Below are 23,625 nucleotides of genomic sequence, written 5' to 3'. Positions count from 1 at the left end.
AGAGTTATTGCTACTCTAAGGAAAGACCTTAAATAAATTAATAAAGAGCTCGAGTTAAGAGAAACTAGCTCTTAAAAGAAAGAATAAAGCCTATAAGATAGAATAAAGAATATCCCCTAGGAATACCGGAAATACGATAAACTCTTTAAGGAAGAACTTAAGATAGGGTTACCTAAATATAGCTAATAGGACCACGAAATTTGTCTTAAGGATAGAACAACGCCGACGTTCTATAAAATCTATAACCTAAACGAAAAGTAACTATAAACGCTACGCGACTACCTTAACGAGAATCTACGAAAAGGATATATACGAATATTAATATCTGAAGTAGGCTATCTAGTTATATTTATTCTAAAGAAAAACGGTAAGCTACGACTAGTTATCGACTATAGACGCCTAAACGATATTATAATAAAGGACCGAATACTATTACCGCTTATATCGGAACTATGAGATCGACTATACGGTAAAAAATAGTTTATAGCCCTCGACCTTAAAGGCGCCTATAACTTAATACGTATAAAAAAGGGACGCGAATAGATAATAGCCTTTAGAACGAAATTCGGACTATTCGAATATCTAGTAATGCTATTTAGACTTATAAATATACTAGCTACCTTCTAACGGATAATTAATAATATCCTACGCGAATACTTAGATATCTTTATAGTAGTATACCTAGATAATATCCTAATCTTCTCGGACACCCTAGAAGAATATAAAGAACACGTCTATAAGGTACTCCGCGTACTTTAGAATACGAAGTTACTAGTTAAACTAGAGAAAAGTAAGTTCTATATATAGGAAGTAGACTTCCTCGGACACACGATCTTACTAGGAGAGATATAGATATAATAAAATAAGATTAACTTAGTTAAAGAATAGCTAACGCTAAAGAACGTTAAGGACGTATAAAGTTTCCTAGGATTTATAAATTACTACCGATAATTTATTAAAGATTTCGGAAAGATTATAGTACTACTATATAACTTAACGAAGAAGGAAAAAGAATTTATATAGGACGATAAAGCTAACGAAGCTTTCGAATATATTAAAACTACGATTACGTAAGAACTAGTCTTAACTACCTTCGATCTAAAACAATAAATCGAACTTAAAACCAATATATTAGACTTTACTCTAGGAGCATAAATCGGATAAAAGGGCGATAAAGGAAGACTACGACTAATTATATTCTACTCGAAAAAGCTATATAGCGCAGAACTTAATTACCCTATCTACGATAAAGAATTCCTCGTAATTATTTAAGCTTTTAAGGAATTTCGACACTACCTTCTTAGAAGTAAATATAAAGTTAAGGTCTATATAGACTATAAGAATATCTTATATTTTATAACGACGTAATAGTTAAATAGACAATAGATCCGATAGGCCGAATATTTATCGGAATTCGACTACGAAATAATCTATAGAAAAGGAATAGAAAACGGTCGAGCTAATACCCTTAGTCGACGAAGTAACTACGATATAGGAGCACCTATAGCGAAAGGACAGCTCCTAGAAATCAACGAAAACGGGAACTACTAGCAACGATAGCTAAATATAATATTTAAAGTATAACCTAATAACTCGATATACTAAAAGATCCTAAAATAGATAAAAGAATATAAAGCACTAAACGGATACGATATAGGACATTTAGAAGTTCTAATATATAAAAACAAAATCTAGATACTACTAGAATTACGAGATAAAGTTATATAAGATATATACGAATATCTAATATATAGATACTAAGGAATCCGAAGAATAATAGAACGGATTAGACGATAATATAATTTCCTATAGCTTAAAGAAGCAATATAATAAGTTATTAAAGAATATAAACTTTACGTATAAAGTAAAGCTAAACGATATAAACTATACGGAGAATTACAACCGCTACTAGTACTAGAGAAACCATAGGATTTAATAGCTTTCGACTATATTATAAAGCTACTACTATTAAAAGAACTTATAACTAACGTTAAATACGATAGTATATTCGTTATTACCGATAGATTAACAAAGAACGGATACTTTTTACCGTATAAAGAAGCAAGTAATATAGAAGAGCTAGTATATATATTCCTACGAATAATTATTAGTAATTACGGACTACTAAACGAGATTGTCTCTAATAGAGGAAGCACGTTTATAGCTAAGTTTTAGCAAGCTCTTATAGTATAATTAGGGATAAAATATAAGCTTAGTATAGCTTATTACCTATAAATAGATAGATAAATAGAACGACTTAACTAAACGCTTAAATAATATTTACGATGCTATATTAGCTACGAATAAAACGATTAGGTTAAATAGCTACTAATAGCGCAACTAGCTTATAATAGCTTAGTTATAGAAACAACTAAGCTCTTACTAGTATACGCTAATTACGGATATAACCTAGAAGTATTTAAGGTTACTCGATAAGGACTATAAGCGGAACGAGCAATACTATAAGTAGATTAGCTACGAAAATTATATAAAGAAATATAATAAGAACTTTAATTCGTTAGAGAACGAATATCCACTTACTATAATCGGAAAAGATTATAGGGACTAATCTTTCGAGAGGGAGATATAGTCTACCTTATACGACGAAATATTAAAATAAAACGACTAAGCAATAAATTAGATTTTAAGAAACTTAGACCGTTTAAGGTTAAGAAAACTATTTTAAAAGTTAACTACGAACTTTCGCTACTAATAATAATACGGATATACCTAATATTTTATATCTTATTATTAGAACTAGCGCTACGAAACGCTAAACTATAGGAAAAAATCGAAGTCGACGATAATTAAGAATATAAAGCCGAACAAATACTAGATATAAGAAAATAAGGTTAGCAATAAGAATACCTTATTAAGTAGAAGGGATACGGACTAGAGGAAAATACCTAGGAACTACTTAAGCACTTAACCTACTACGGTTCTCTACTTCGATGGTTCTACTAGCAAAATCTACCCTAGGTATCGTAAAATCGCCTAACGAACTAATAGCATTCTAATTAATTATATTAAATCCACCTATAAACTAAACATCGACCACCGCTTTAGATTCTTAACGCTTAGCCTCGTTAAGGTTATCTAAGGAATAAAGGCCCCGACGGACTATCTCGGTACCCTTTATCTTTAGCTAGCGCTTTTAACGGCGAAGCCGCGCTAAACGAGCTAAGGCTCGTTTAGGTCGGCTTAAGCTTTAACATTCGCTCCTTAGCAATTTCTTCTTCTTTATCTAATCGATTAGACTCTAGATTTATTCGGGATACTAGGAAACACGTTAGCTGCAAATAATAGGCAGGACAACGAAGTCACCTATAGGAGCTAATCGCCACGCCCGACGCATCGCAGGAACGACCCCGCCGTATATATTCGGCACACTTAGAAGATTTCTCTAGCATTTTATAGCGGAAGCCGCGCGACGAACAAAAAGAACATAGCATAACGTCGAAACTAAGACGATTAATAGACTTAGCTAAACGAATGCGCTTAAGGGTCTTACGAGAACGATCCTTTAATACGCGACTAGATATACTATTAGCAGCATATCCTAAGGGATAGAAAGGACGAAATAGGGAATATATATACGCGCGATAAGGGTATATTTATATACGGCGGCTAAGGCAGTAGCAGGTCTTACGGACAAGACTAAAAGGAGGGGAGACATCGTGTTACGACCACGGTTAGCGGGCCGCAGGAGAACCGGCCACGTTCACGTAACAAGGCGGCTCGGAATAATAGTCGGGACAAGAAGTCACTTAGGCTTAGCTCACCTAGAGCGTACGTGAGCTAAGTAAGCCTTATATAGATAGATCACTACTTAGGAGCATAGCTTACGAGTAAGCTATAGTAAGCTACGAAGGGGATCACGGCTAGGACCGTGATCTAAGGATAGTCTCTACGGGTATATATAGCTACCTACTTTCACTCCTTTAGATAGATAGCTCTCTAGCTTTTAATATAGATCTTTATTACGATTCTATCTCTAATTCTAATTACCTAGTTATAGTCTACGGTCTACGACCTCCGACTTATCACTAACGTAATATACTTATTATTGCTTAGACCACGCCCTATTATATCTACTAATATAAACCCCTCGATAGGTTTATCCCTTAGAAATAACACCGGTCGTTATAAGGTATAAGAGACTATAGTTAAGCTTAGTAGACCTAATAGTTATATATAAGGAAGCCTACCTAACTAATATAACTCCCTTAGCCTAAGGATATTATATAGGCTTAACTTAGGTATAGAAATATCTTAATACCCTTTTTTAGCTAGCTATATATAGTTACTATACCTATATAAGCCCCTCCCTTATCTTAATAGATAGACTAAGATATATATTACTAATTAAGCATTACTATTTATATATATATATCTCTTTATTTATATAAACGCCTTATTTTTAAGATACGTACTAACGCTAGCCCGCCCCGCTTATTTATACCGCGCCCATATAGTAGGTAGCGGTACCGCTTAAATGCCTACGCCCGAGCCCGCCTATATATATATACTATATATAAGGTAAGAAAGGCCGTATAACGTATGCCTCTTAATTCGCTTAAATAACGTATTTCCGGGCCTTAAGCTCGAAGTTAAAATAATCGGCCTGTTAATTAATCCGGCCCCTCTAGCGCTTACGGCTATATAGGCGGCGGCGGTCGCCCCTACTTAATAGCTTCCTACTTAATAAGCCCTATAACGCCTAATAAAGCCGAAGGCGCGCTCCTCTTACCGCGTCCTCCTCTTAATCCCCTTCCCCTTATATTTCCTTAGGCTAACGATCCTTATTATAACGCTATAAGAGAACGCGGGCTATAGCTAAGTTCCTCTATCTTATCTTACCCTTAGTGCCTTCGAATGCTTACGTTAAGCCGCCTCGAGCTAGCCTAACTTAAATTAGGTAGCTATAATAACCTCGTCGCCGCCGTAGCTACCTCGGCTAGCTACGATGCCTTCGCTACGAGGGAGCTTAGTATAGATAGCTTATTATTACGGGGGCGGCCGCGTATAACTATAATAACGCCGGGATCGCGGATTCGTAATAATAGCTCCTTAAGGTCCTAATAGTAATAATTAGTAAAGAAATTACTAGAAAGGGGGGGGTCTTTACTAATAGCTTCTTAAGCTATTAGTACGAGAGAATATTATACTTTTTAAGCGTTAACCTAGCTTTAAGGTATTAAAGGATCGTATATATATAAGGTAGCTTAAATTAGTATTTAAATCGCTTACTATAAGGCTATAACGGCTATAGCTCTTACGTTAGTAAGGGTATCGCGGCGAGGGCAAGCCTATATTACGTAGTAAGTAGGTTAACTACTTCGTAGGTAATTTTAACGCTAAGATCCCTAAGCTAAGTCTACCTAAGGAAATAATGCCTCTATTATATCTCTTACTAAGCGGCCTTTTATATATATATTATTTCTTTATTCTTAATTATTTATATAAGGGTATCGTAAAGATATAAGAGGTTAAAGGTACTTATAACTAAATACGACTTTATATCCTTATAGGTAGTCTCGACTAGGCTATTTACCTACTACCTAAAGTTACGATACTAGCTAATAAGGTAGCCTACCTATTACTTACGCTATAGTATATATTCGTTTAAGATATAGGTTACGATATAGCCTTACTATATACTAAAGATCTTATCGAGCCTTTCCTACGCTTTATAGAAATTCGCCTTTATCTTTACGTAAATAACGCGCTTCTAAGTAAGGAATATACCTTTACGGCTATATTTAACTTCGCCGTTTAGGTTAAGGTTTAAATTAGCCGCTATAGCGGCGCTTTACTTAGCGGCGCCTTATTCGATAGCTTCTTAAGCGAGAATAGCTTTAACCTCTAGAGGGATCTCTATATTAATAGGGTTTTTAGGGCTATTAAGATTTACTTTATCTCTCTAGCGTAACTAGATTTAAGCCCGAATATTACTATTAACGTAGAATATATAGAGTTATTATTATATAAGATAGAAAATATAAAGAAGGGCGTTTTTAAGGGCAGCTTCTTTATCTATAATAACTATATTAGGCTCTTATATATTAATCGCCCTACGAAGCTCGTTAAAAGACTTATAAAGCTATTAATATACCTCCTCTTTCTCTATATTAATAAGGCTAAAGGCAAAGTTTACTAGAGACTTTTAGTTAGTAACCCTAGTAACCTAGAAAAAGAAGAGCTTAAAGCGGTTTATCTTTTATATATTATTAATACCGAGAACCTTAGGGAAACGTTTTTATATTTTTTAATACTATAAGTAGGTCTATAATACGCCTTAAATCTTATTTTTATTATATAGGTCGAATTTAACGTAATAAGGAAGATCGCTAGCTTAAAGATACTATAAGAACGCTTATATAGCTATTATACCTCTATAAGTAGTAAAACGGATCTTTTAGCGATCGTTATAGATATCTTAGATACGAAAGAACGCTATAGAAGGCTCGGCCTTATATAAAATAGTCGATATCTCTTAAGCTAGCAGCGCTTTATATTAAGAGAGGTTCTGCTCGAGAGCTTACTATATTACGGTCTATCGGCGATAAATATTATACGCTAAGGGATTAAGAGATAGCCCGTAGTTATAGTAGCCCTTAGTAACTCGAAAAGTCTACTACTAAGCTCCTTCTTCCTCGTTATATAAGGCCGTTACGACGAGGCGAAAAGGGCAGTTAAGCTTCTAGGTAGACGGCTTACGTAGCCCTATACTAGTAGAAGCCCGCCGCGGGCCACGATCGCATATAAAGAGGACTCGGGTTATAAGGGAGATCCCGTTAATATCTCGCTTATATAAGCTTAACCGCTTAACGACGGCGGCACCGTTCTCGCGAAGGAAGCCCTAGACGAAGTTATACGCCTTATCGTAGGTTTCGAAGCTTAGAGACGGCGGCAAGGGCGGGATAGTATCTCCGCGTTCCTCGTTAGTATCGTAAGATTTATTATCGCCTTAAGGTAGCGTAGGTGCATTAAGGAGGGAGAGAAGGGGGTCTATCGCGGCGGCGGCGATAGCTTTAAATTTAGTATATATATATAGAATATAGGTAGGATCTTGTGTGTGTATGTGGTGTGTGTGTGTAGGCGGGCTCGGGCGCGGGCATTTAGGCGGTACCGCTACCTGCTATGCGGGCGCGGTATAAATAGGCGGGGCGGGCTGGCGTTAGTACGTATCTTAAAAATGGGTCGTTTATACGAATAGAGATGTGTGTGTGTATAAATAGCAATACTCTACTAATTTACCTTTCTATGCCCCTATTTCTTCTACTATGCTCTCAAGCCACTGCTTAAGAATATCTTAAAAATAGGGCCTTTATATAAATAGCGATGTGCCTTTATATAAATAGTATTACTCTTACCATGCCCCACCCCCCTTTCGGTAACACCCACCTTTCGGTAGCGCAATTGAAAAATTCTCCACCAAAAGTCTACCATTTGAACTACATGAAATATGATCAGAACTTAACATTATAAACACAAAAAATATATCATTCCGTAGAGAAATGGACGCTCTTATATGTACCGGCGCTTTTACCATTCGCCCGGATCTGGTGGTGACTGGAAGGGCTTCAGGTGCCACCTTGACTTCAATCACTGAAGCTGTCTCCACCTCTGAGACCGCCTCCTCCTCTGTGTCAGAATTCAGCACAACGGCTATCTCTTGGCTTTTAATTTGGGGAATGGCTTCCTCAGCCACCAAAGCTTCACTGAGAGTCATGAACCGTCTGTTCGGGTTCGGAATTGCTCTCCTCTTCTTGCCTCTCTGCAGCCGGGCCACTTCTTCCTCTAGCTTCGCGATTCTGTTGCTGTGCTCGGCAAGCGTCTGTTCTGGGCTTCAAAGCCTCTAGCTATCACGGCGTATCGTCTCCGGGTGCCAGGAGTCTTGTTCTTTCCGAAATCGCGAATCTGGCGGCTGTTTCTTGGCGTATCATCAGAACCCAAAAATGGCGCGGACTTTGGAGACGTCTCTACAATGTCCGCGTGAATTTCTGGATGCCGCAATGCCTTGGATCGTGAGATCGGCCAATTCCCAGTGACCCTCCAGCCGGACAATATATTCTTTGCCGTCATTCCAACCTCGCGCGCTTTAGCATATGCCCGTATAAAATTGACCTTATGAACAGGCGCAGAATCGGTCAAACAGGTCAATTTCTGAAGTTCTTTCCGGTAAGCTGCCTTGAGGCATTGAATACACCGTTATCTAACGGCTGGAGGCCATGAGAGCAGTGGGCAGGAAGGTAACAGCAATAAACGTTGTTCAAAAGCATGTGGCCATCCATGCATCCTGGTCTCGGTTAACAGTAATTCCTACAGAGGTGGATAAAGAAACGCACCGTTGCATGACTTCCATGTCCATCTAATATGATCAGTCTAGCATCTGAGGCATCGGCTGGTCGCGTCTGGGGCAAAAGACCCCTCAAGCCACTCAATAGCGATATGGTTGTCCGTCCATCCGTTGGGCGACGTTATGTAATGCCAGTCGGCTATTTTGCCGAATTCCGTCAAGAACCACTGTTTCTGAAGCTCTTTGCCCTTAAAGATAATGCCAGGGGTAAGGACACGGCCGTCCGCGGTGATAGCTTCAATAAATGAGGTCCAGTTGCGGGACTGTGGCCCTTTCAGAAGGGCCTTCCGTTTTGGGTCTGCACTCCCAACCACAAGACTATCCAAACCTGGCAAAAGAGTCTGGTTAGTAAAAGTAATGAAAGACAAGCCAAATACTCACCAAAGCCAGACATAATACCGCCTTCGTCAACATTCACGGTATTTTCTGGTTTAATCCATCCATACTCCTTTTCCTGATATCGAAGAACCAGTGAACCGCCCGAGGCGTAAAAGCATTAAATCGGTTAGCTTCCTGACGTCTCCCACGCTTGTTCTTGATGTCCGGATGGCGATTGATGAATTTAGAGACCCAGTTGCGCCCCACTGTCCGCTCGTTGTTCAGTTGCTTTATAAGAGCCTCCACACATGCGCGGATCTGACTGTGGAGGAGCATAGCCGAGAGACTCTTGGCGGAGGATCCAAGAAACCAAGCGAGCTTCCTGAGACTTACTCAAGAGTTGACGAGGCTGGATCTGATCAGCCAGGGCTACCTGGCCTTTGAGTCTGTCGGAAATAGACTGCTGAGGTATGTCATACTTTTGGGCGGCGCGGTACTGCGACAAGCCGTTTTTGTGACATCAATTATCGCATTAGCTATAATATCCTCCGTATAAATACCCGAGGCCGCTTTAAGGTCATTTTGGTCATGTGGTGGAGGAATAACGAGAAGAATCATCGTCAGGAGGCGGAAGGAGATTAGGGGTTGGATGGTAATTTCGCGTGCAAGGTACGCACAGGCCGCAGACCCTGTACAAACATTCAACCATCGAAAAGTAGAATTCAATCAATCCACTATCTACTCCAAGTGACGGCTTGTGAATATCTTCAAAGCTGGCTGGAATCCGTGTAAGTGAAATTGATGGTTTTTGGTGGGGATATTTTCTAATGCGCTACCGAAAGGTGGGTGTTACCGAAAGGGGGGTGGGGCATGGTACCTTATCCCTCTTTTATTTGCAATAGCAATCCCGTATACAGCGACGGGCCAAAAGGGGAAGGGGTTTGCCTAAAGCGGAAGGCGGTGGGGGGCGGCGGGGAATTTGCAACGACCGACTTTACTATGCTCAGACTCAGAAGCTCCTTTCAGAACAACCTGGATTCGTCTCCGAAGCGCCCTACGAGTCCCTCAATGCCGAGAATTAAGGGCTCCTCGTCGGCAAGTTTTCCGATGAAGCAGCCGCTCCGAAGTGGCGACTATAGAATGAGAACTTGAAGATATAGAGGTCTGCGAGAAGGCTCATTTTCGAGGATTATCGGCTTCGTTGCGGACCTTCCGGCTTGCCAGACGCTGTGGCATCAGAGGATCGACAGTCGGCTCAATCGGCGGTGGTTCTCTATGAGTGCCCAAGAGTAGCAACAGAGGACGCCAGATCTCTACAATCGAGCACGATGGATGAAATGTGCAAAGGAGAGTTGCTGAAATCCGATCTCCGCACTCATCTCAAGGACTTCAGAATCTACCAAAGCGAGCAGAGCATCATTTGGCTCAACGGATGGGCATCGATCCAGGCGGCGAGCGAGTTTGCAGGATCGATCGCTCGTGTCGAAGGTGATGAAGAGAATATATTTCAGGTAGTACGCGACTACGGCAAGCATGACCGTAAAGACGCACCGCCTGGAGCGGACGAGGCACAGGAAGCAAGTATCAAAGCATGAAGGAGATACCGCCTGATAGTTGGGCTATCTCTCTACAGAAACCTGACGTTTCAATCAGGTGTGAGGTAAATGAAGCACAGGTCTGCTTCAGTCGGGATGGTCGTTGAGTGCCTAGGCTCGAGGAGAGCGACCCGCATGGTTCACAGACTGGGAATGGGTGCAATATACGAGTGTCTCTGTCCGCCAACACTCAACCTGTTGCGACGTTAAATCTCGGCTCGTGACGCATAAGCCGACATACTTACATGGGGCCTTGACCACCATGATGCTCCGCAGCCCCGACCTCTACTCCATCGGATGGATCGCTACCCTGCCCATCAAGCGCGCAGCAGCAACGGCTTTACTCAACCAGCGCCATGAACCTCCCGCCGGCTTCGAGCAGCATCAGTCCGACACGAATTCGTACACATGGGGCAGAATGGGCGAGCATAACGTGGTCATAGCCTCGCTTCCTGCCGGCATGCCCGGAAACACTTCCGCAGCCACCATCGTCTCGAACCTCCTCTCATCTCTACTACAAATTCGAATCGGTCTGCTCGTCGGCATCGGTGGCGGCATTGCTCGACCAGACCAAGACCGGGATATCCGGCTCGGTGATGTCGTCGTTAGCCAGCCCAAGGGAACCCACGGAGGCGTCGTCCAGTATGGCTGAATGGCAGGGCGGAGACGGGCAAGTCTACTATATCCCGAACTTTGCCCGTACTCTAGCTATAGACGCTCTCTTTGGTGCCAGCTTCTTCTTTAAAAGGGGAGAACTCGACCGATCGAGCATGTCTAAGTTCTTCTCTACCACCGTGGCAGATCTAACGAGGAGCGTACCCGCCATCGCTCGGCACGTCAAAGAAGCTATCGAAAATGACCCTACTATCTTTAGAAAAGCTATGTCAGAGCAGTTCAACAAGCTCATTCGGCACCCTATGGCTGTAGGCTTGCAGGATACACTACTAAGGAACCCGCTCGTCGTTGTTGTCGATGCTTTGGATGAGTGCGAGCGAGAGGACGACATTAGCATCATGATTGAACTCTTTTCCCGCGTCAAGAATCCAGTAGGTATTTCGAATCTTAAGTTCTTCTTAACGAGCCGACCCGAGCTGCCAATACGTCTTGGCTTCCAGGCCATCGAAGGCACGTATAGGGACTTGATACTTCACAAACTACCTAAGCCGGTCATCGAACACGATATAACAGTCTTTTTGACGCACCAGCTAGCAAACATCCGAGACGAGTTCATCGTTTCGGTTTCTCAAGACCGACAACTACCAAGAGACTGGCCGGGCCAGTTCAACATCCAGTCTCTTACGCAGATGGCCAGCCCGCTATTCATCTTCGCCGCTACGGTATGTCGTTTTGTTGCCGATCTGAAAATCAGATCGCCGGACACGCAGCTTGGCGAGATTTTGCTTGAAGGAACCAAAGTTCAAGAACCAGAGTTAAATGCGACGTATCGGCCTGCGCTTAACCAGCTGATTGAAGGCGTGGTGGAGAAGCAGCGGGACCGCATTCTTCAAGAGTTTCGTGTCACCTCGTGTTGGTGTGATTCATTCGAGCAAGTAGCTCTCCAGCACCGGCACACAGATGCGATCCCTGAATGTCGCCTGGGGGAAAACACGTTCGCGGTCTGCACCGCCTTGCCTTGTAAGCCGCCTGGAATGTCGGGTCCTGCTCTGCCGTCTCATCCCAAAGCTGTTGTAATTAAGCTTGCCTCTTCGAAGACCTTCACCTGTAGCAACAGGAACGCTTCCGAGCAGTCCGAGCCGTGTTCTTGACGCGGAAATTGCACCATCCGCTATCAACTGCATCATCCGTCCTTGTTCACGCTCGTCGTTGATGTCTTAACTTATCTGCATCACATTTGCCTTCCTTTCGGGTCAATCAGAAGAGGATTACTTATAGGCACTAGAGCACCTTGGGTCACTTTATCAGCATAAGCTTCTCTCGGTCATAGATGCCTGGCTGTGATGAACGCTGGCTGCTTTGACGGTTATCCTATTTGGGCTGTAGCCAAGGCGCGATGGCTTCTGACCCTTTTATCATTGGGAAACTTGCAACTTTGGCCCTCTGCGCCTATAAGTAGATGTCTAACCGACTAGACTTGAAAACGGACTCAGCATAGGCTTGTTAAGTATCTATTGTCGCTTAACCAGCTGCAATAACGGCCCCCTTTCAACGTCGACCAAGACCTGCTCGTCTGTCATGACAAGCACTCGAGAATGCTCTCCCAACCTGCGCGCGCCCGTCTGCCCACCGCTGCAAGCCTCGGCCGCGAGCATTTGCCAGACAGCCACCAGCATCAGACCAAAAGGCCCAGGCTGAGCCATCCGTCTTTCCCTCCAGCCCGCTTCTGGGACTGTATTGGGGGGCGAGGCCCGAGGGGGCGAGAGGAAGGGGGACGAGAAGGGGGGGATGCAAGGAGGAGAGGAGGCGGGTGTCCTCCGAGGCGCTCAACGAGCTTACTTTTGGCGCATAATATTAAGCGACTTTTCTCTCTGTTTGTCCAAAGTCGGCCGTTCATACAGCGTATACGCCCCCGAAGTCTGACATGATCAAGCTGTGCGACGTCAATATCTTGCACATCTATGTTACATACTTTGCCTCTCCTTGCATACCACGCTATCGTACAGACGATGCCAAGCGTTGGAGGCCACCGGCTGCTTGCCGCGCCCCTTTTATCGAATCTCAACCCCCAGTTCCCTCACGAGGGTCTGCCTCACGCGCCCGTGCAGTCGGCTGGCCTCGGCATTGGTCAGGGTGCGCTCGAGGCTGCGGTAGATGATGCGGTAGGCCACGCTCTTGCGGCCCGTCTGGGGGTGGGCAAACTCGTCGATGAGCTTGACGTCCTCGACAACGTCGCCGGCGGTGCTGCGGACCAGCTCCATGACGTCGTTTTCGTGCAGCGCGCCCTTTGTGTTGCCGCCTGCGGCCGACGACGACGCGGCGGCGGCCGGCAGCCAGAAGGAGACGTCGCGGGGGCACGGCGGGTACTTGGAAAAGGGCACGAACCGCCGCAGGATGTCGGGCTGGTCCGACACGCCGTCAAACTGCGAGAGGAAGCGCTGGTCGCGCGACCAGAACAGGCGGATGTCGGGGATCTTGAAGAGCAGCATGGCGATACGCTCGAGGCCGAGGCCAAAGGCCCAGCCCAGCTGCGACGGGACCCCGGCGTTGGTGTACAGGTCCTGCTTGACGACGCCCGAGCCCAGCACCTCGAGCCAGTTGCCGGCATAGTAGACTTCCAGCTCCCACGAGGGGCTCGTAAAGGGGAAAAAGGCCTCGACCCAGCGCATCCGCAACGGCTCGTCCACAAAGTCGGGGTCGGCCCTAGAGGCGGCGGCCTTTGTCCTGGAGAATACGTCGACAACCATGTTCTCCAGCGAGCGCTTTAGGTGGTTGCCGATAGCCTCGGCCTCGTCGGGCGAGTGGCCGTCTTGGAGAGGGTTCCTCTCGGGGTGGAAGGGCGGGTTCGGGTCCTTGACCTTGATGTTGTGCTTGGGGAGCATCTCCATGTCGCGCCGCACGGCGGCCGCGATGTCGCCGCCAGGGACCGTGTTCCGGTCCCACGACCTCGCGCCCTCCATCTGGTGGAAGACGGGGTAGTGGCTGCGGTCAATCTCATCGCGCCGATATACGTCGGCCGAGACCAGGTAGCCGGCGCTCTCGTTGGCGCGAAACGTCTCGGCCTGGTGCGCGCTGGTGTGCGTGCGCAGCAGAGTCGTCTGGTTGATGTAGTAGGTGTCGGTGAGGGCGCGGCCGGGGTGATTGGCCGCGAAGCCGAGCGAGTCAAAGTTCTGGTGCGTCGACACGACGGGGCTGTGCTCGTTGTAGTGCTTGAAGGTGGGCGGGGGGAAGTGTGATTCGATGAGCTGGCGCGTGATGGCGAGGGGGTGGTCGCGCTGGAGGTGAAGCTGTCGCGACGTGGCTTCCAGGACATTGGGCGGCACGTTGAACCACGACGGGTCGGTGTCGTAGGTCTGGCCGCGGATGTGCACCGACGAGGGCTTGGGCTGCTTCGACGGACTCGCCGCGGATGCTGCTGGGTGCTGTCAGCGCTGAGCATGCGGTGCATGGAGATGCGGACCTGAGGATTGGGAGCGGGCGAGATGTCGGTGGCTCAGGGTCGAGGGCCGCGAAGCTCTGCAGCCCAGGCCCGTAAGGCCGCGGGAGCAAGCACCCCGGATTGACATGCTGGCTGGGTCTCAGGCCTCGGGGTGAAGCATCTCTGGCCGGATTGGAGCTCCAAGATGGAGGTCGAATTCTGCGCCAGCATGTCTGTTGGGACTCTGCCTATCCTACCCTATACCACATGTTGAGATTTGCTCCCGCGCCCGCATGAACAGACAAAGATAGTTTGTCCATCAACTTAAGCTCCAGGACAGCATCGGCCATACGGTGAGCCGTATTACAGCCCCATGCGCATGAATGACATGATACGGGCTGAGTTTGGATGAGTTTTGTGAGATTTGAGGGTGCCCTGGATAAAACCTCTGGGCGGGACAGAAGACTCAAGGTTGTCACTGAATACTTTTCAAATCTCAGTTTCCCTCAAAAGTTCTCGCGTGTAAAATTCAAGGCAGTCAATATCTCAGTCACAGCCCAATTACGGTGTTCATTGCGGTTCCCAGCCTCACCAGGTCAAGTTGCGTTGCATGAATTCATTATCCAGCATGAACCGGCCGCAGACTGCCACTCATCAAGGCCAACCGCCCCTCCTCCCCAAACAGGAAAGAAAAGATTGAAGAGATAAACAAAGAGGAAAATAAAACAACAAATGAAACACTACAAAAATACATACGTCACCGCCTTTGCACGGCACTTTATTCTGCCCGCCGACGTCAACGCCGATCCTCGTAATAAACCCTGCAGATAAGCAGGAAAAAGGCCAAAGGAAGGGGGAAAAAAAGTCTCACGCCTAAAATCCCGCCTGCTTTTTCCCGCCCAATTGCCTCTCCCCAATCGCTCTGGGAACCACAGCTGCGAGTGCGCGCCTTGTCTGCGATTTCCCGCGTGCAATGCTGCTGGAGCGGTTGCGCTCGACGACATGATGGCAGCAGCAGCAGCCGGCGGCGGCGAGGATGCGGCCGCGGCGCCGATCTCGGGCTCCTCCAAGACGGAGCATGGCCAGCCGGACCGGACGAGAAAAGGCCCTTCGATGCGGTATCCGTTTTGGTTCGGGGGCAGCGCGAGCAGCATGGCGGCGTGCGTCACGCACCCGCTCGACTTGGGTAGGTCTTCTCGCCGTCTTGTTCCTCCATGAAGCTCTGCTGATTGCGTGCCTCAGTCAAGGTACGACGGCCGGCTCGCACACGGAGACACACACCCGTCCTCCCCCCTCGTGTCCCCCCCAAGAGCCCAGCGAGGCCCCCCTAACAGCGACGACAGGTGCGACTGCAGATGCGACAGGGCGACGCGCCGCGGACCATGACGGGCACCTTTGTGCACATTGTCAAAAAGGACGGCCCCCTCGCCCTCTACAGCGGCATCTCGGCCTCGCTGCTGCGGCAGCTGACCTACTCGACGGTCCGCTTCGCCATCTACGAGGACCTGAAGGCGCGCCACGTCGCCCGCCGCGGCCGCGACCCCTCCTTCCCCGCCCTCGCCGCCATGGCCGTCACGTCGGGCTTCGTCGGCGGCGTCGCCGGCAACTTTGCCGACGTGCTCAACGTGCGCATGCAGCACGACGCCGCGCTGCCCCCCGCCGACCGCCGCAACTACCGCCACGCCCTCGACGGCCTCGCCCGCATGGTCCGCGACGAGGGGCCCCTGAGCTGCCTCCGCGGCTGGCTTCCCAACAGCTCCCGCGCCGCCGTCATGACGGCCGGCCAGCTCGCCACCTATGACACCTTCAAGCGCCTGCTCATGAACTACACGCCACTCGGCGACACCCCGACGACGCACTTTACCGCCTCCTTCCTCGCCGGCCTGGCCGCCGCCACCGCCACGAGCCCCATCGACGTCATCAAGACGCGCGTCATGTCGTCGACGCAGAAGCAGGGCATCGTCCGCCTCGTCGGCGACATCTACAGGTCCGACGGCATCGGCTGGATGTTCAAGGGCTGGGTGCCCAGCTTCCTTCGGCTTGGGCCGTGAGTCGCTCGCCTCCTGCTGCGCCATCCACGTGCCGGGCCGATACTGACTCGGCCACAGACACACCATTTGCACGTTTGTTTTTCTGGAAATGCACCGCAAGGCATATAGAAAGGTCAAGGGATCGGACGACGAGAAGCTGTGAGACGGGATACCAGGTGGGTCACATTCAGGCGTTTTGCTTAGAGGCGTGCATTGCGCATATAAATCAAGCGGCGTTTGTTGTCTTTCCGCCTCACCGCTCAGCGGCTCCTTTCGCTTGACGTTTTCGCTCGACACTGCGCGATGATACATCGCAGAACCGACACGGGGCTGCCTTGATTGCAAGATTGATGCCCATCCCACATGCATCTTCTATCGTGCCGTCATTACCTTGTTACTGTACATGTGAGGTCCCTCGGACGTTAGAGAAAGCTCCAGGAAACGCCGTCACTGCCACGAAGACTGCCCGTACGGCGTCGTGCTGCCGTAGGAACCACCACCGCCATACGAGGTCCCCGCCCCTCCGTAAGACGTGCCTCCGCCGCCGTACGAGGTGTTGCCGCCTCCGTAGGCCGTCATGTTGCCGCCGTACGGGGTCGTGGTGCCCTGATCCTGCCAGGGCGTGGTGCCTCCGTCCATGTTCAGGTCTGGACTTCGCGGGCCGTCAAAGTCGGCCTCGTCGCCGCCGTATTTCCTGGGGTCGAGCCCCTTGAGGAGAGCGCCGATCTTCTGCTGCAGGGCTCTTATCCCTCCTTGCACGATTTGGTCGGGCTCCATGGTGCCGGAGGTCTCCACCTCAAAGTAGAATCTGTCGGGGACGGCGTCGTAGTTGAACGGTTCGCCTTCTTGCGGGGGCTCCTCCCACTCTGCGTATTTGCTCTTGGGCCTGCTATCTGTTAGACTGTGCGCCGTTCCAATCGTGCACCGGGGATTACGCGCCATTCCTTGATGGGATCCGTGTTGTTTTCATACCACATGTCGAGGTGGTGCAGCTTGTTGTGGGGGTCGTACTCGAAGCCGACGGCCGACGTCGGCATCCACTTGGCATGCTCCTTGGCGATGCCCTTTTTGGCTATGCACGTCAGTTTCAGCTCCTGGTCTTTGCGCAGCTTTGCAATCAAGCAGCCGAGGCCCTCGGGATCGGCGATGACGGGGCTGCCGACGGAGCTGCCGTGGCGGCCGTCGGCGACGAGGTCGCGGGCGTACACCTTCATGATCTGGTCGCTGGTGCACTTTGCGTGCAGGGTGAGGGTGACGCTGCACTGCTCGCAGTACTGCTCGCAATCGCAGTCGCGCGAGTAGTTGAGCTCGTTGACGCCCTTTGAGTTGAGAGGCACGAGGCCGAGGCGGTGGGCGATGAACTCGTCGGCGAGCACCGAGCTGTTGATTTCAATCTCGACCAGGTCGACGGCGATGGTGGGCACCTCGGCCTGGATGACGCGCCGGAGCGAGTTGGCAAACGACAGGTTCGTCTTGGACAGCTCAAAGTCGACGCGCGCGCCATCGGCCTGTGCGGCAGCTTGTCAGAGGATGCGCGCGTGTGTTTCTCCTTGTCCTGCCTACCGCTGAAATCTTGACCTGGGGCTGCTCGGGCTCGCCGTCCATCATCATGGGGTCGTAGTCCATGCCGTCCATCGTGGCCGCGGCTGCGACCTAGGCTAGTGAAGAGGCGCAGAGCTCCGGCGAGCCATATATGTATATCTTTTGGGTGCCGAGTCGGGACCGTCCGTGGTTCGTTTGTCGCTTTAGTGGCAATCGAGGTGAGGCGTGATGAGCATTTCCATGTTGGCGCGAGGAACCCTTGCATCTTCTACTTGTGCTGTCGGACGGACTACCGATAATCCGGAGCCTTATCAGATTGCATGGGGTACGATAAGGAGCCCCTCTAAAAAAAAAGAACCACCAACTCCACCATCGTCGTCGCCTCCGGTCAGCGAGAGAACCTACACCCTCTCCAACAACGCAAGCATGAAGATCAAGGCGCTCAGCCGCCCTGTGTCGGCGCACCAGACGCCCGGGTCCGACGTGTCCAAGCAGCCGCGCAACCTCGACTCGGCCCTGCACCCCTTTGAGCGCGCCCGCGAGTACCAGCGCGCCCTCACCGCCGTCAAGCTCGAGCGCATGCATGCCGCGCCCTTTGTCGGCCAGCTGGGCCGCGGCCACGTCGATGGCGTCTACTCCATGGCAAAGGACCCCAATTCGCTGCAGCGCCTCGCCAGCGGCAGCGGCGACGGCGTCGTCAAGGTCTGGGACTTGACGGACCGCGACGAGGTGTGGCACACGACGGCGCATGAGAACATCGTCAAGGCCCTCGTCTGGACGCGCGACGAGAAGCTGCTGACGTGCGCTGCCGATCGCACCGTCAAGCTCTTTGATCCCTACAACACCCGGAGCGAGGCGGCCCCAATCTCCTCGTGGCTCGGGGCCGGCGCCTTCACGAGCCTGTCGCATCACCGCTCGCGCAATGCCTTTGCCGCCGCGTCGGGCGTCATCTCCATCTACGACCTCGAGCGGCATACGGCGGCCCCCGAGACGCTGCAATGGCCCAAGTCGACCGACACGGTTACGCACGTGGCCTTCAACCCAGTCGAGACGTCGGTCCTGGCCTCGTGCTCGACGGACCGCGCCGTCGTTATCTACGACCTGCGCACCTCGACCCCCGTCACCAAGACGGTCCTCAAGTTCGCCACCAACCGCATCGCCTGGTCGCCCATGGAGGCCTTCAACATGGCCACGGCCTCCGAGGACCACAACGTCTACCTCTTCGACATGCGCAAGTTTGACCGCGCCCTCAACGTCCTCAAGGACCACGTCGCCGCCGTCATGGACGTCGAGTTCTCCCCGACGGGCGAGGAGCTCGTCACCGCCTCGTGGGACCGCACCGTCCGCCTCTGGACCCGCGACGGCGGCCACTCGCGCGACATTTACCACACCAAGCGCATGCAGCGCGTCATGGCCGCCGCCTGGACCCCCGATGCAAACTACGTCCTCTCGGGCTCCGACGACGGCAACCTCCGCCTCTGGCGCGCAAACGCCTCGGAGCGCCAGGCTGTCAAGTCGGCCCGCCACCGCCAGGCCCTCGAATACAACGCTACCCTCGTCGGCCGCTTCGCCCACATGCCCGAGGTTCGTCGCATCAAGCGCCACCGCCACGTTCCAAAGGTGCTCAAGAAGGCCGGCGAGATCAAGGCCGACGAGATCAAGAGCATCAAGCGCCGCGAGGAGAATGAGCGCCGGCACACCAAGCAGCAGTTTGAGAAGCGCAAGAGCGAGAGAGAAAAGATGGTGCTGGCGCGGGAAAAGTAGGCTGCACATGTTTGCGGCTTCGTATTGGTCTATGCATGGCACGGCGTTGGGGCGATTTGCTATGCGTAACGGGTTCGGGCATCGGATACCGTGGTCATTCACGGCTGGCAGCCTTAGTAGACACTGGCTTCATAGATGGATGGATGAATCAAAAGGTGGCTCGCAGCTTCAAGACTGGTTGTCTCGGACACGAAGTTGGAATCAAAAGTTACATTGCCCTGCCGCATCACTTGATGGCTCAAATTCTTGCGTAAAGCGCGACATTCCGGCCTATCTGCGTGCCGTGACAGGTCGATAGACCTGTCACTAGGTACATCATTCTTCAGCACGGCCTGGATCCCATCCATCAAATCTCAAACGCCCGAGCCCATGGTATTCATGTACACCGAATTCTCGCATCTCTGCCCTCAGGATGCAACGCCGCTGGCTCTGTGCGCCAGATTGGGTATATGGAAATCAACAATCGCCCCTGCGATTCCCATGTATAAGTGTTCCGTCATCGTCTAGTCTGTCGTCAAATCGCCCGTCTCATGGTCTTTTCTGTAATCGTCGTTGTACAAGTCCGGATCCGTGGTCCCGGCCACGGCTCACACACTCCCCCGCGCAGCCTTTTGCGGCTTGTAGTTGGGCAGCTCCTCGAACCAGCCGCGGGCCTCGTCGTACTTGTAGGCGTGAAAGGCGATGCCGTAGGGCTTGGGCTCGATAGAGTAGAGCATGCCCAGGGGGACGTCCATGTCGGTAATGTCGTCGCGGGTCAGGTCCATGAAGTAGGCCATGAGGACACGGCAGACGGAGCGGTGGCCGATGATGAGGAGGTGGTCGGTGATGCGCTCAATCTCGCGCACCATGTCACGCAGGCGGCTGATGATCTGCAGGTAGCCCTCGCCGCCGACGCCCGGGTAAATATAGTTGAGCTTGTCCTCGGAGCGCTTGTGGAACTCTTGCGGATAGCTCGTGGCGATTTCCTTGTACGTCATGCCCTCAAACTGGCCCGTGTTGAGCTCGTTGAGCATCTCCCAGTTCTTGACGTCGTAGTCGTCGTCGACGTCAAAGTACTCGGCCGTCTCGACGCTGCGCCGCAGCATCGACGTCCACACGCAAAAGTTCTTTTCGTCGAGGTCGCGGTTCATATCGGGGTAGGGGGGCGTGTTGTCGCCAGGCTGGGGCGGGAACGAAGCCTGCGCCATCTTGCTCTTCTGCTCCATCAGCCACTCCTTGCGCTTCTGCGTCATGAACTTGTACAGGGCCTGGCCGTAGCAGTGGCCGCGCTCCGTAAGGGGGGAGTCGCCGCCCAGCTTGCCCAGCTCGTTGTCGACGCTCTGGCCGTGGCGGGTGATCCAGATTTGGCGGGGTGCAAGGTTGAAGCTGGACAGGTAGGTGCTGATGCCGCCGCTGAGGAAGCCCTTGAGGCGGTGCTGCACCAGCTTCCTGCCGACGTCCACCATCTGGATGTACTGCATATCGTTGTCCTCCTCGTAGTCGCCAAGGGACTCGTACGCGCTGGCATAAGCGGCGACGCGGTTCTTGAAGTCCTCGAGCGACTTGTGAGGGTCCTTGTCCCGATAGTCCGGGCCCGACAGCTTGAGGCGCATATTGGCCTCGAGGAGGTTTTGGTCTCTGCAGATGCTCTCGATGAAGAGAATGCCGAGCTTGGGCTCGCGCTCCCGGATGCGGTCGACAATGTGCTGACGTCGCTTGATGGTGCTGTTTGTCGCATCGAGGATACCGACGGCGCCGCCCTGGTTGAGCAGGTAATCGAGCAGCTCGTCGAGCGTCTCCATGGCGACCTGCTCCCGCAGGGCAGATGCCTTTGCGTTTTTGGGGTCGAAGAACTTGGCCGACTGGTCGGCCTCGTCCTGGGCGTCTCCCGGGGCATGGTCGAGATTGAGCACGGTGGGCTCGGCGCGGTCAAGGCTGAGGGCGGCATGGGGCGCGGGGATGCCGTTGAGCAGGATGGTGGCGGCCTGGACCGGGGGGTCGAGGCAATGGGGCTCAGGGGCGAGTCGGGACTTGGCAGAAACCTTGATGCCGGCAGCGTGGCGTCGGCGGTTCCCGACGTTGAAGATGCGGGACTCGTGCTGCTGCCAAGAGAGGTAGCGCTGCAGCTTCTTGGTGATGTACGACTTGCCGCGGGCGGGTAGGCCGACCATGACAATGACGAGCTTGGCGGCCACGTCGCGCTGGGGGATCCTGCCGTCGGGAGAGACGCGGGACCTGGTCATGCCGGGGATGTTGAGCGTGGTGGCATGGGGGCGCACGCGGGGGGTCTGGCTGCCCGAGTTTTGGCGCTGGGGGGGGCTGCCGTCTGTTAGCTGTGTAGGGATGAAGGCGGTGACGGACATGACTTACATGCGCGGGGAGCTCGGGGCGGTCGAGTTGACGCTCTGCGACAGCGGCGTGTCGGTCAGATCCTTGATGGTGCGCAGGGCCTGGGCCATGGCGGCGGGCATGGAGACCGAGGAGTAGCCATGGCGGGAGTTGAGGGGCGGCAGGACGGCGAGCTGCTCGGGCTCAGAGGCCGTGGGTGAGACGGAGCGTGGCGAGGACGAGGCCAGAGTGTTGTGCATGACAAGCTTGGCCAGGGCTGATTGTTTGGCTTGTTTCCGGCCCAAGTCTAGAGAGGGAGTGTGTGTGAGCAGGAGGACGAGAGAGAAGAGGGAGTGAGTGGGTGAGCTAGGAATATAGGATGGGGACAAGGAAGTGACAGGGATGACGTAGAGGAGCGAGGGTGAGCAAAGCGAGGAGGAGGAGGAGGAGGAGGAGGAGGATGATGATGATGATGATGATGATGATTGGGGTCGGTGACTTGAAATGGAAAACGAAAGGGCGGATCATGAGTAACGCACCTTGGCGGGGTATGACGACTGCGGAGGGCATGTTATCTCGCAGCACCGAAGTCGCTGTACGGAGCAAGCAGAACCAATGGCGCGGCTGGCCAAGGCCGTGGGGGAGCGACTGGCTGCCCTGTGGCGGGTGCAGGGGCGCTAGAGGATGGCGAGTTGGGGGCCTGCCTGACTGACTCGCACGCAGCCTTGGACGAATCAGGAAAAGTCGTTTGTGCTGAGAGGGAAAAAAAAATCAATCAAACACCTATACAGGATGTACAGGATGTACAGGATGTACAAGATGTACAGTATGTACAGTATGTACAAGTGTAAGCAAACAGCCGGGACAGACACACGTAGGCGGCCGGCGGCAGAGTCGCAGTCGAGGCGTTGGGCGGGCGAGTGTTGAGGCCGGGCCCAGGTTGTGCTTTTGTAGGACCAGAGATGACCGTGAGACAAAGCTCGAAGTGAACAAGAAGTGGACAGTATTTGTACAGAAGAAGAAGAAAGAAGAGGGTGGTGGATCACTGGCTAGCCAAGGGTGGGCTGGGGCCAGAGACAGGAACCCAAGGTGGTTATATAGATGGCTATGTCTGTGAGATGATTAGAGGAAGCAGGCCTCAACGCAGCCTGGCCGTCGTCAAGCTTTCCCTTGGCGTGGCTGCTGCGAGGCGTGGAAGTTTGTCGGCCGCGGACATGCATCGAGCACAAAGTCTAAGGCAGGTGACGGGGTTGACAGCAGGCGAGGGAGGGAGGTTAAGGTGGTGAAGAGAGTAGGACGATGATGGGAAAGCAAGGCAAAATGGGAGAAAGGTAGCTGGAGAAAGGTAGCTGGAGAAAAGTAACTGGAGAAAAGTAACTGCAGAAAAGTCAATGGAGCAAAGTCAATGGTCGGAGAGGCTGCGTCGGTGTCCAGGCACCGAGAGTTGCAAGATGCCACCACCAAAGCTTGGCAGGCGCGAAACAAACAAATCTTTAAAAAGAACGCTTCCTACACGGACTGCATCTGATTGCAGCATCAGTTACTATGCGCCTTCGCAACAGGTTTCGGAGCAGCAAAGGGGGGGCCGCCGTCAGCAAGGGTCCGTCCGTCGATGGGCGACGGAGCTGCGCCGAACCATGGACGGCGACAGACCAGCGTGTGCGTGCATGGGCC

General features: G+C 51.1%; 8 protein-coding genes across 8 annotated transcripts; 4 read left to right on the top strand and 4 right to left on the bottom strand.

Moving 5' to 3' along the window:
- Positions 1 to 8,275: 8,275 nt before the first annotated feature.
- HRG_01894 (DDE superfamily endonuclease domain-containing protein) lies at positions 8,276 to 8,756 on the bottom strand (the record flags this gene model as incomplete). Its single annotated transcript, XM_044860365.1, has 4 exons — positions 8,276 to 8,302; positions 8,352 to 8,388; positions 8,444 to 8,690; positions 8,744 to 8,756. The coding sequence occupies 4 exons, from the start codon at positions 8,754 to 8,756 to the stop codon at positions 8,276 to 8,278; spliced, it is 324 nt and encodes a 107-aa protein (XP_044723998.1).
- A 1,252-nt stretch (positions 8,757 to 10,008) lies between these two features.
- On the top strand, positions 10,009 to 10,275 carry HRG_01893 (uncharacterized protein; the record flags this gene model as incomplete). Its single annotated transcript, XM_044860364.1, has 1 exon — positions 10,009 to 10,275. The coding sequence occupies one exon, from the start codon at positions 10,009 to 10,011 to the stop codon at positions 10,273 to 10,275; it is 267 nt and encodes an 88-aa protein (XP_044723997.1).
- A 262-nt stretch (positions 10,276 to 10,537) lies between these two features.
- Positions 10,538 to 10,927, top strand: HRG_01892 (uncharacterized protein; the record flags this gene model as incomplete). Its single annotated transcript, XM_044860363.1, has 1 exon — positions 10,538 to 10,927. The coding sequence occupies one exon, from the start codon at positions 10,538 to 10,540 to the stop codon at positions 10,925 to 10,927; it is 390 nt and encodes a 129-aa protein (XP_044723996.1).
- Positions 10,928 to 12,941: 2,014 nt separating this feature from the next.
- Positions 12,942 to 14,539, bottom strand: HRG_01891 (tRNA synthetases class II core domain-containing protein; the record flags this gene model as incomplete). Its single annotated transcript, XM_044860362.1, has 2 exons — positions 12,942 to 14,276; positions 14,444 to 14,539. 2 exons carry the CDS (start codon positions 14,537 to 14,539, stop codon positions 12,942 to 12,944), a joined length of 1,431 nt encoding a protein of 476 aa, XP_044723995.1.
- A 771-nt stretch (positions 14,540 to 15,310) lies between these two features.
- Positions 15,311 to 16,501, top strand: HRG_01890 (mitochondrial carrier protein; the record flags this gene model as incomplete). Its single annotated transcript, XM_044860361.1, has 4 exons — positions 15,311 to 15,494; positions 15,551 to 15,555; positions 15,652 to 16,355; positions 16,417 to 16,501. 4 exons carry the CDS (start codon positions 15,311 to 15,313, stop codon positions 16,499 to 16,501), a joined length of 978 nt encoding a protein of 325 aa, XP_044723994.1.
- A 284-nt stretch (positions 16,502 to 16,785) lies between these two features.
- HRG_01889 (RNA polymerase rpb3/RpoA insert domain-containing protein) lies at positions 16,786 to 17,973 on the bottom strand (the record flags this gene model as incomplete). Its single annotated transcript, XM_044860360.1, has 4 exons — positions 16,786 to 16,819; positions 16,889 to 17,224; positions 17,278 to 17,846; positions 17,902 to 17,973. The coding sequence occupies 4 exons, from the start codon at positions 17,971 to 17,973 to the stop codon at positions 16,786 to 16,788; spliced, it is 1,011 nt and encodes a 336-aa protein (XP_044723993.1).
- A 333-nt stretch (positions 17,974 to 18,306) lies between these two features.
- HRG_01888 (sof1-like domain-containing protein) lies at positions 18,307 to 19,644 on the top strand (the record flags this gene model as incomplete). The annotated part of the gene is made up of 1 exon (XM_044860359.1): positions 18,307 to 19,644. The coding sequence occupies one exon, from the start codon at positions 18,307 to 18,309 to the stop codon at positions 19,642 to 19,644; it is 1,338 nt and encodes a 445-aa protein (XP_044723992.1).
- A 587-nt stretch (positions 19,645 to 20,231) lies between these two features.
- On the bottom strand, positions 20,232 to 22,521 carry HRG_01887 (6-phosphofructo-2-kinase domain-containing protein; the record flags this gene model as incomplete). The annotated part of the gene is made up of 3 exons (XM_044860358.1): positions 20,232 to 21,942; positions 21,994 to 22,258; positions 22,491 to 22,521. 3 exons carry the CDS (start codon positions 22,519 to 22,521, stop codon positions 20,232 to 20,234), a joined length of 2,007 nt encoding a protein of 668 aa, XP_044723991.1.
- Positions 22,522 to 23,625: the final 1,104 nt, after the last annotated feature.

The sequence above is a fragment of the Hirsutella rhossiliensis genome (genome assembly GCF_020360975.1).
Source record: "Hirsutella rhossiliensis strain HR02 chromosome Unknown scaffold00002, whole genome shotgun sequence".
NCBI lineage: Eukaryota > Fungi > Ascomycota > Sordariomycetes > Hypocreales > Ophiocordycipitaceae > Hirsutella > Hirsutella rhossiliensis.
Note: the sequence above shows the minus strand (reverse complement) of the source record. Positions and strands in the feature narration are given on the sequence as shown.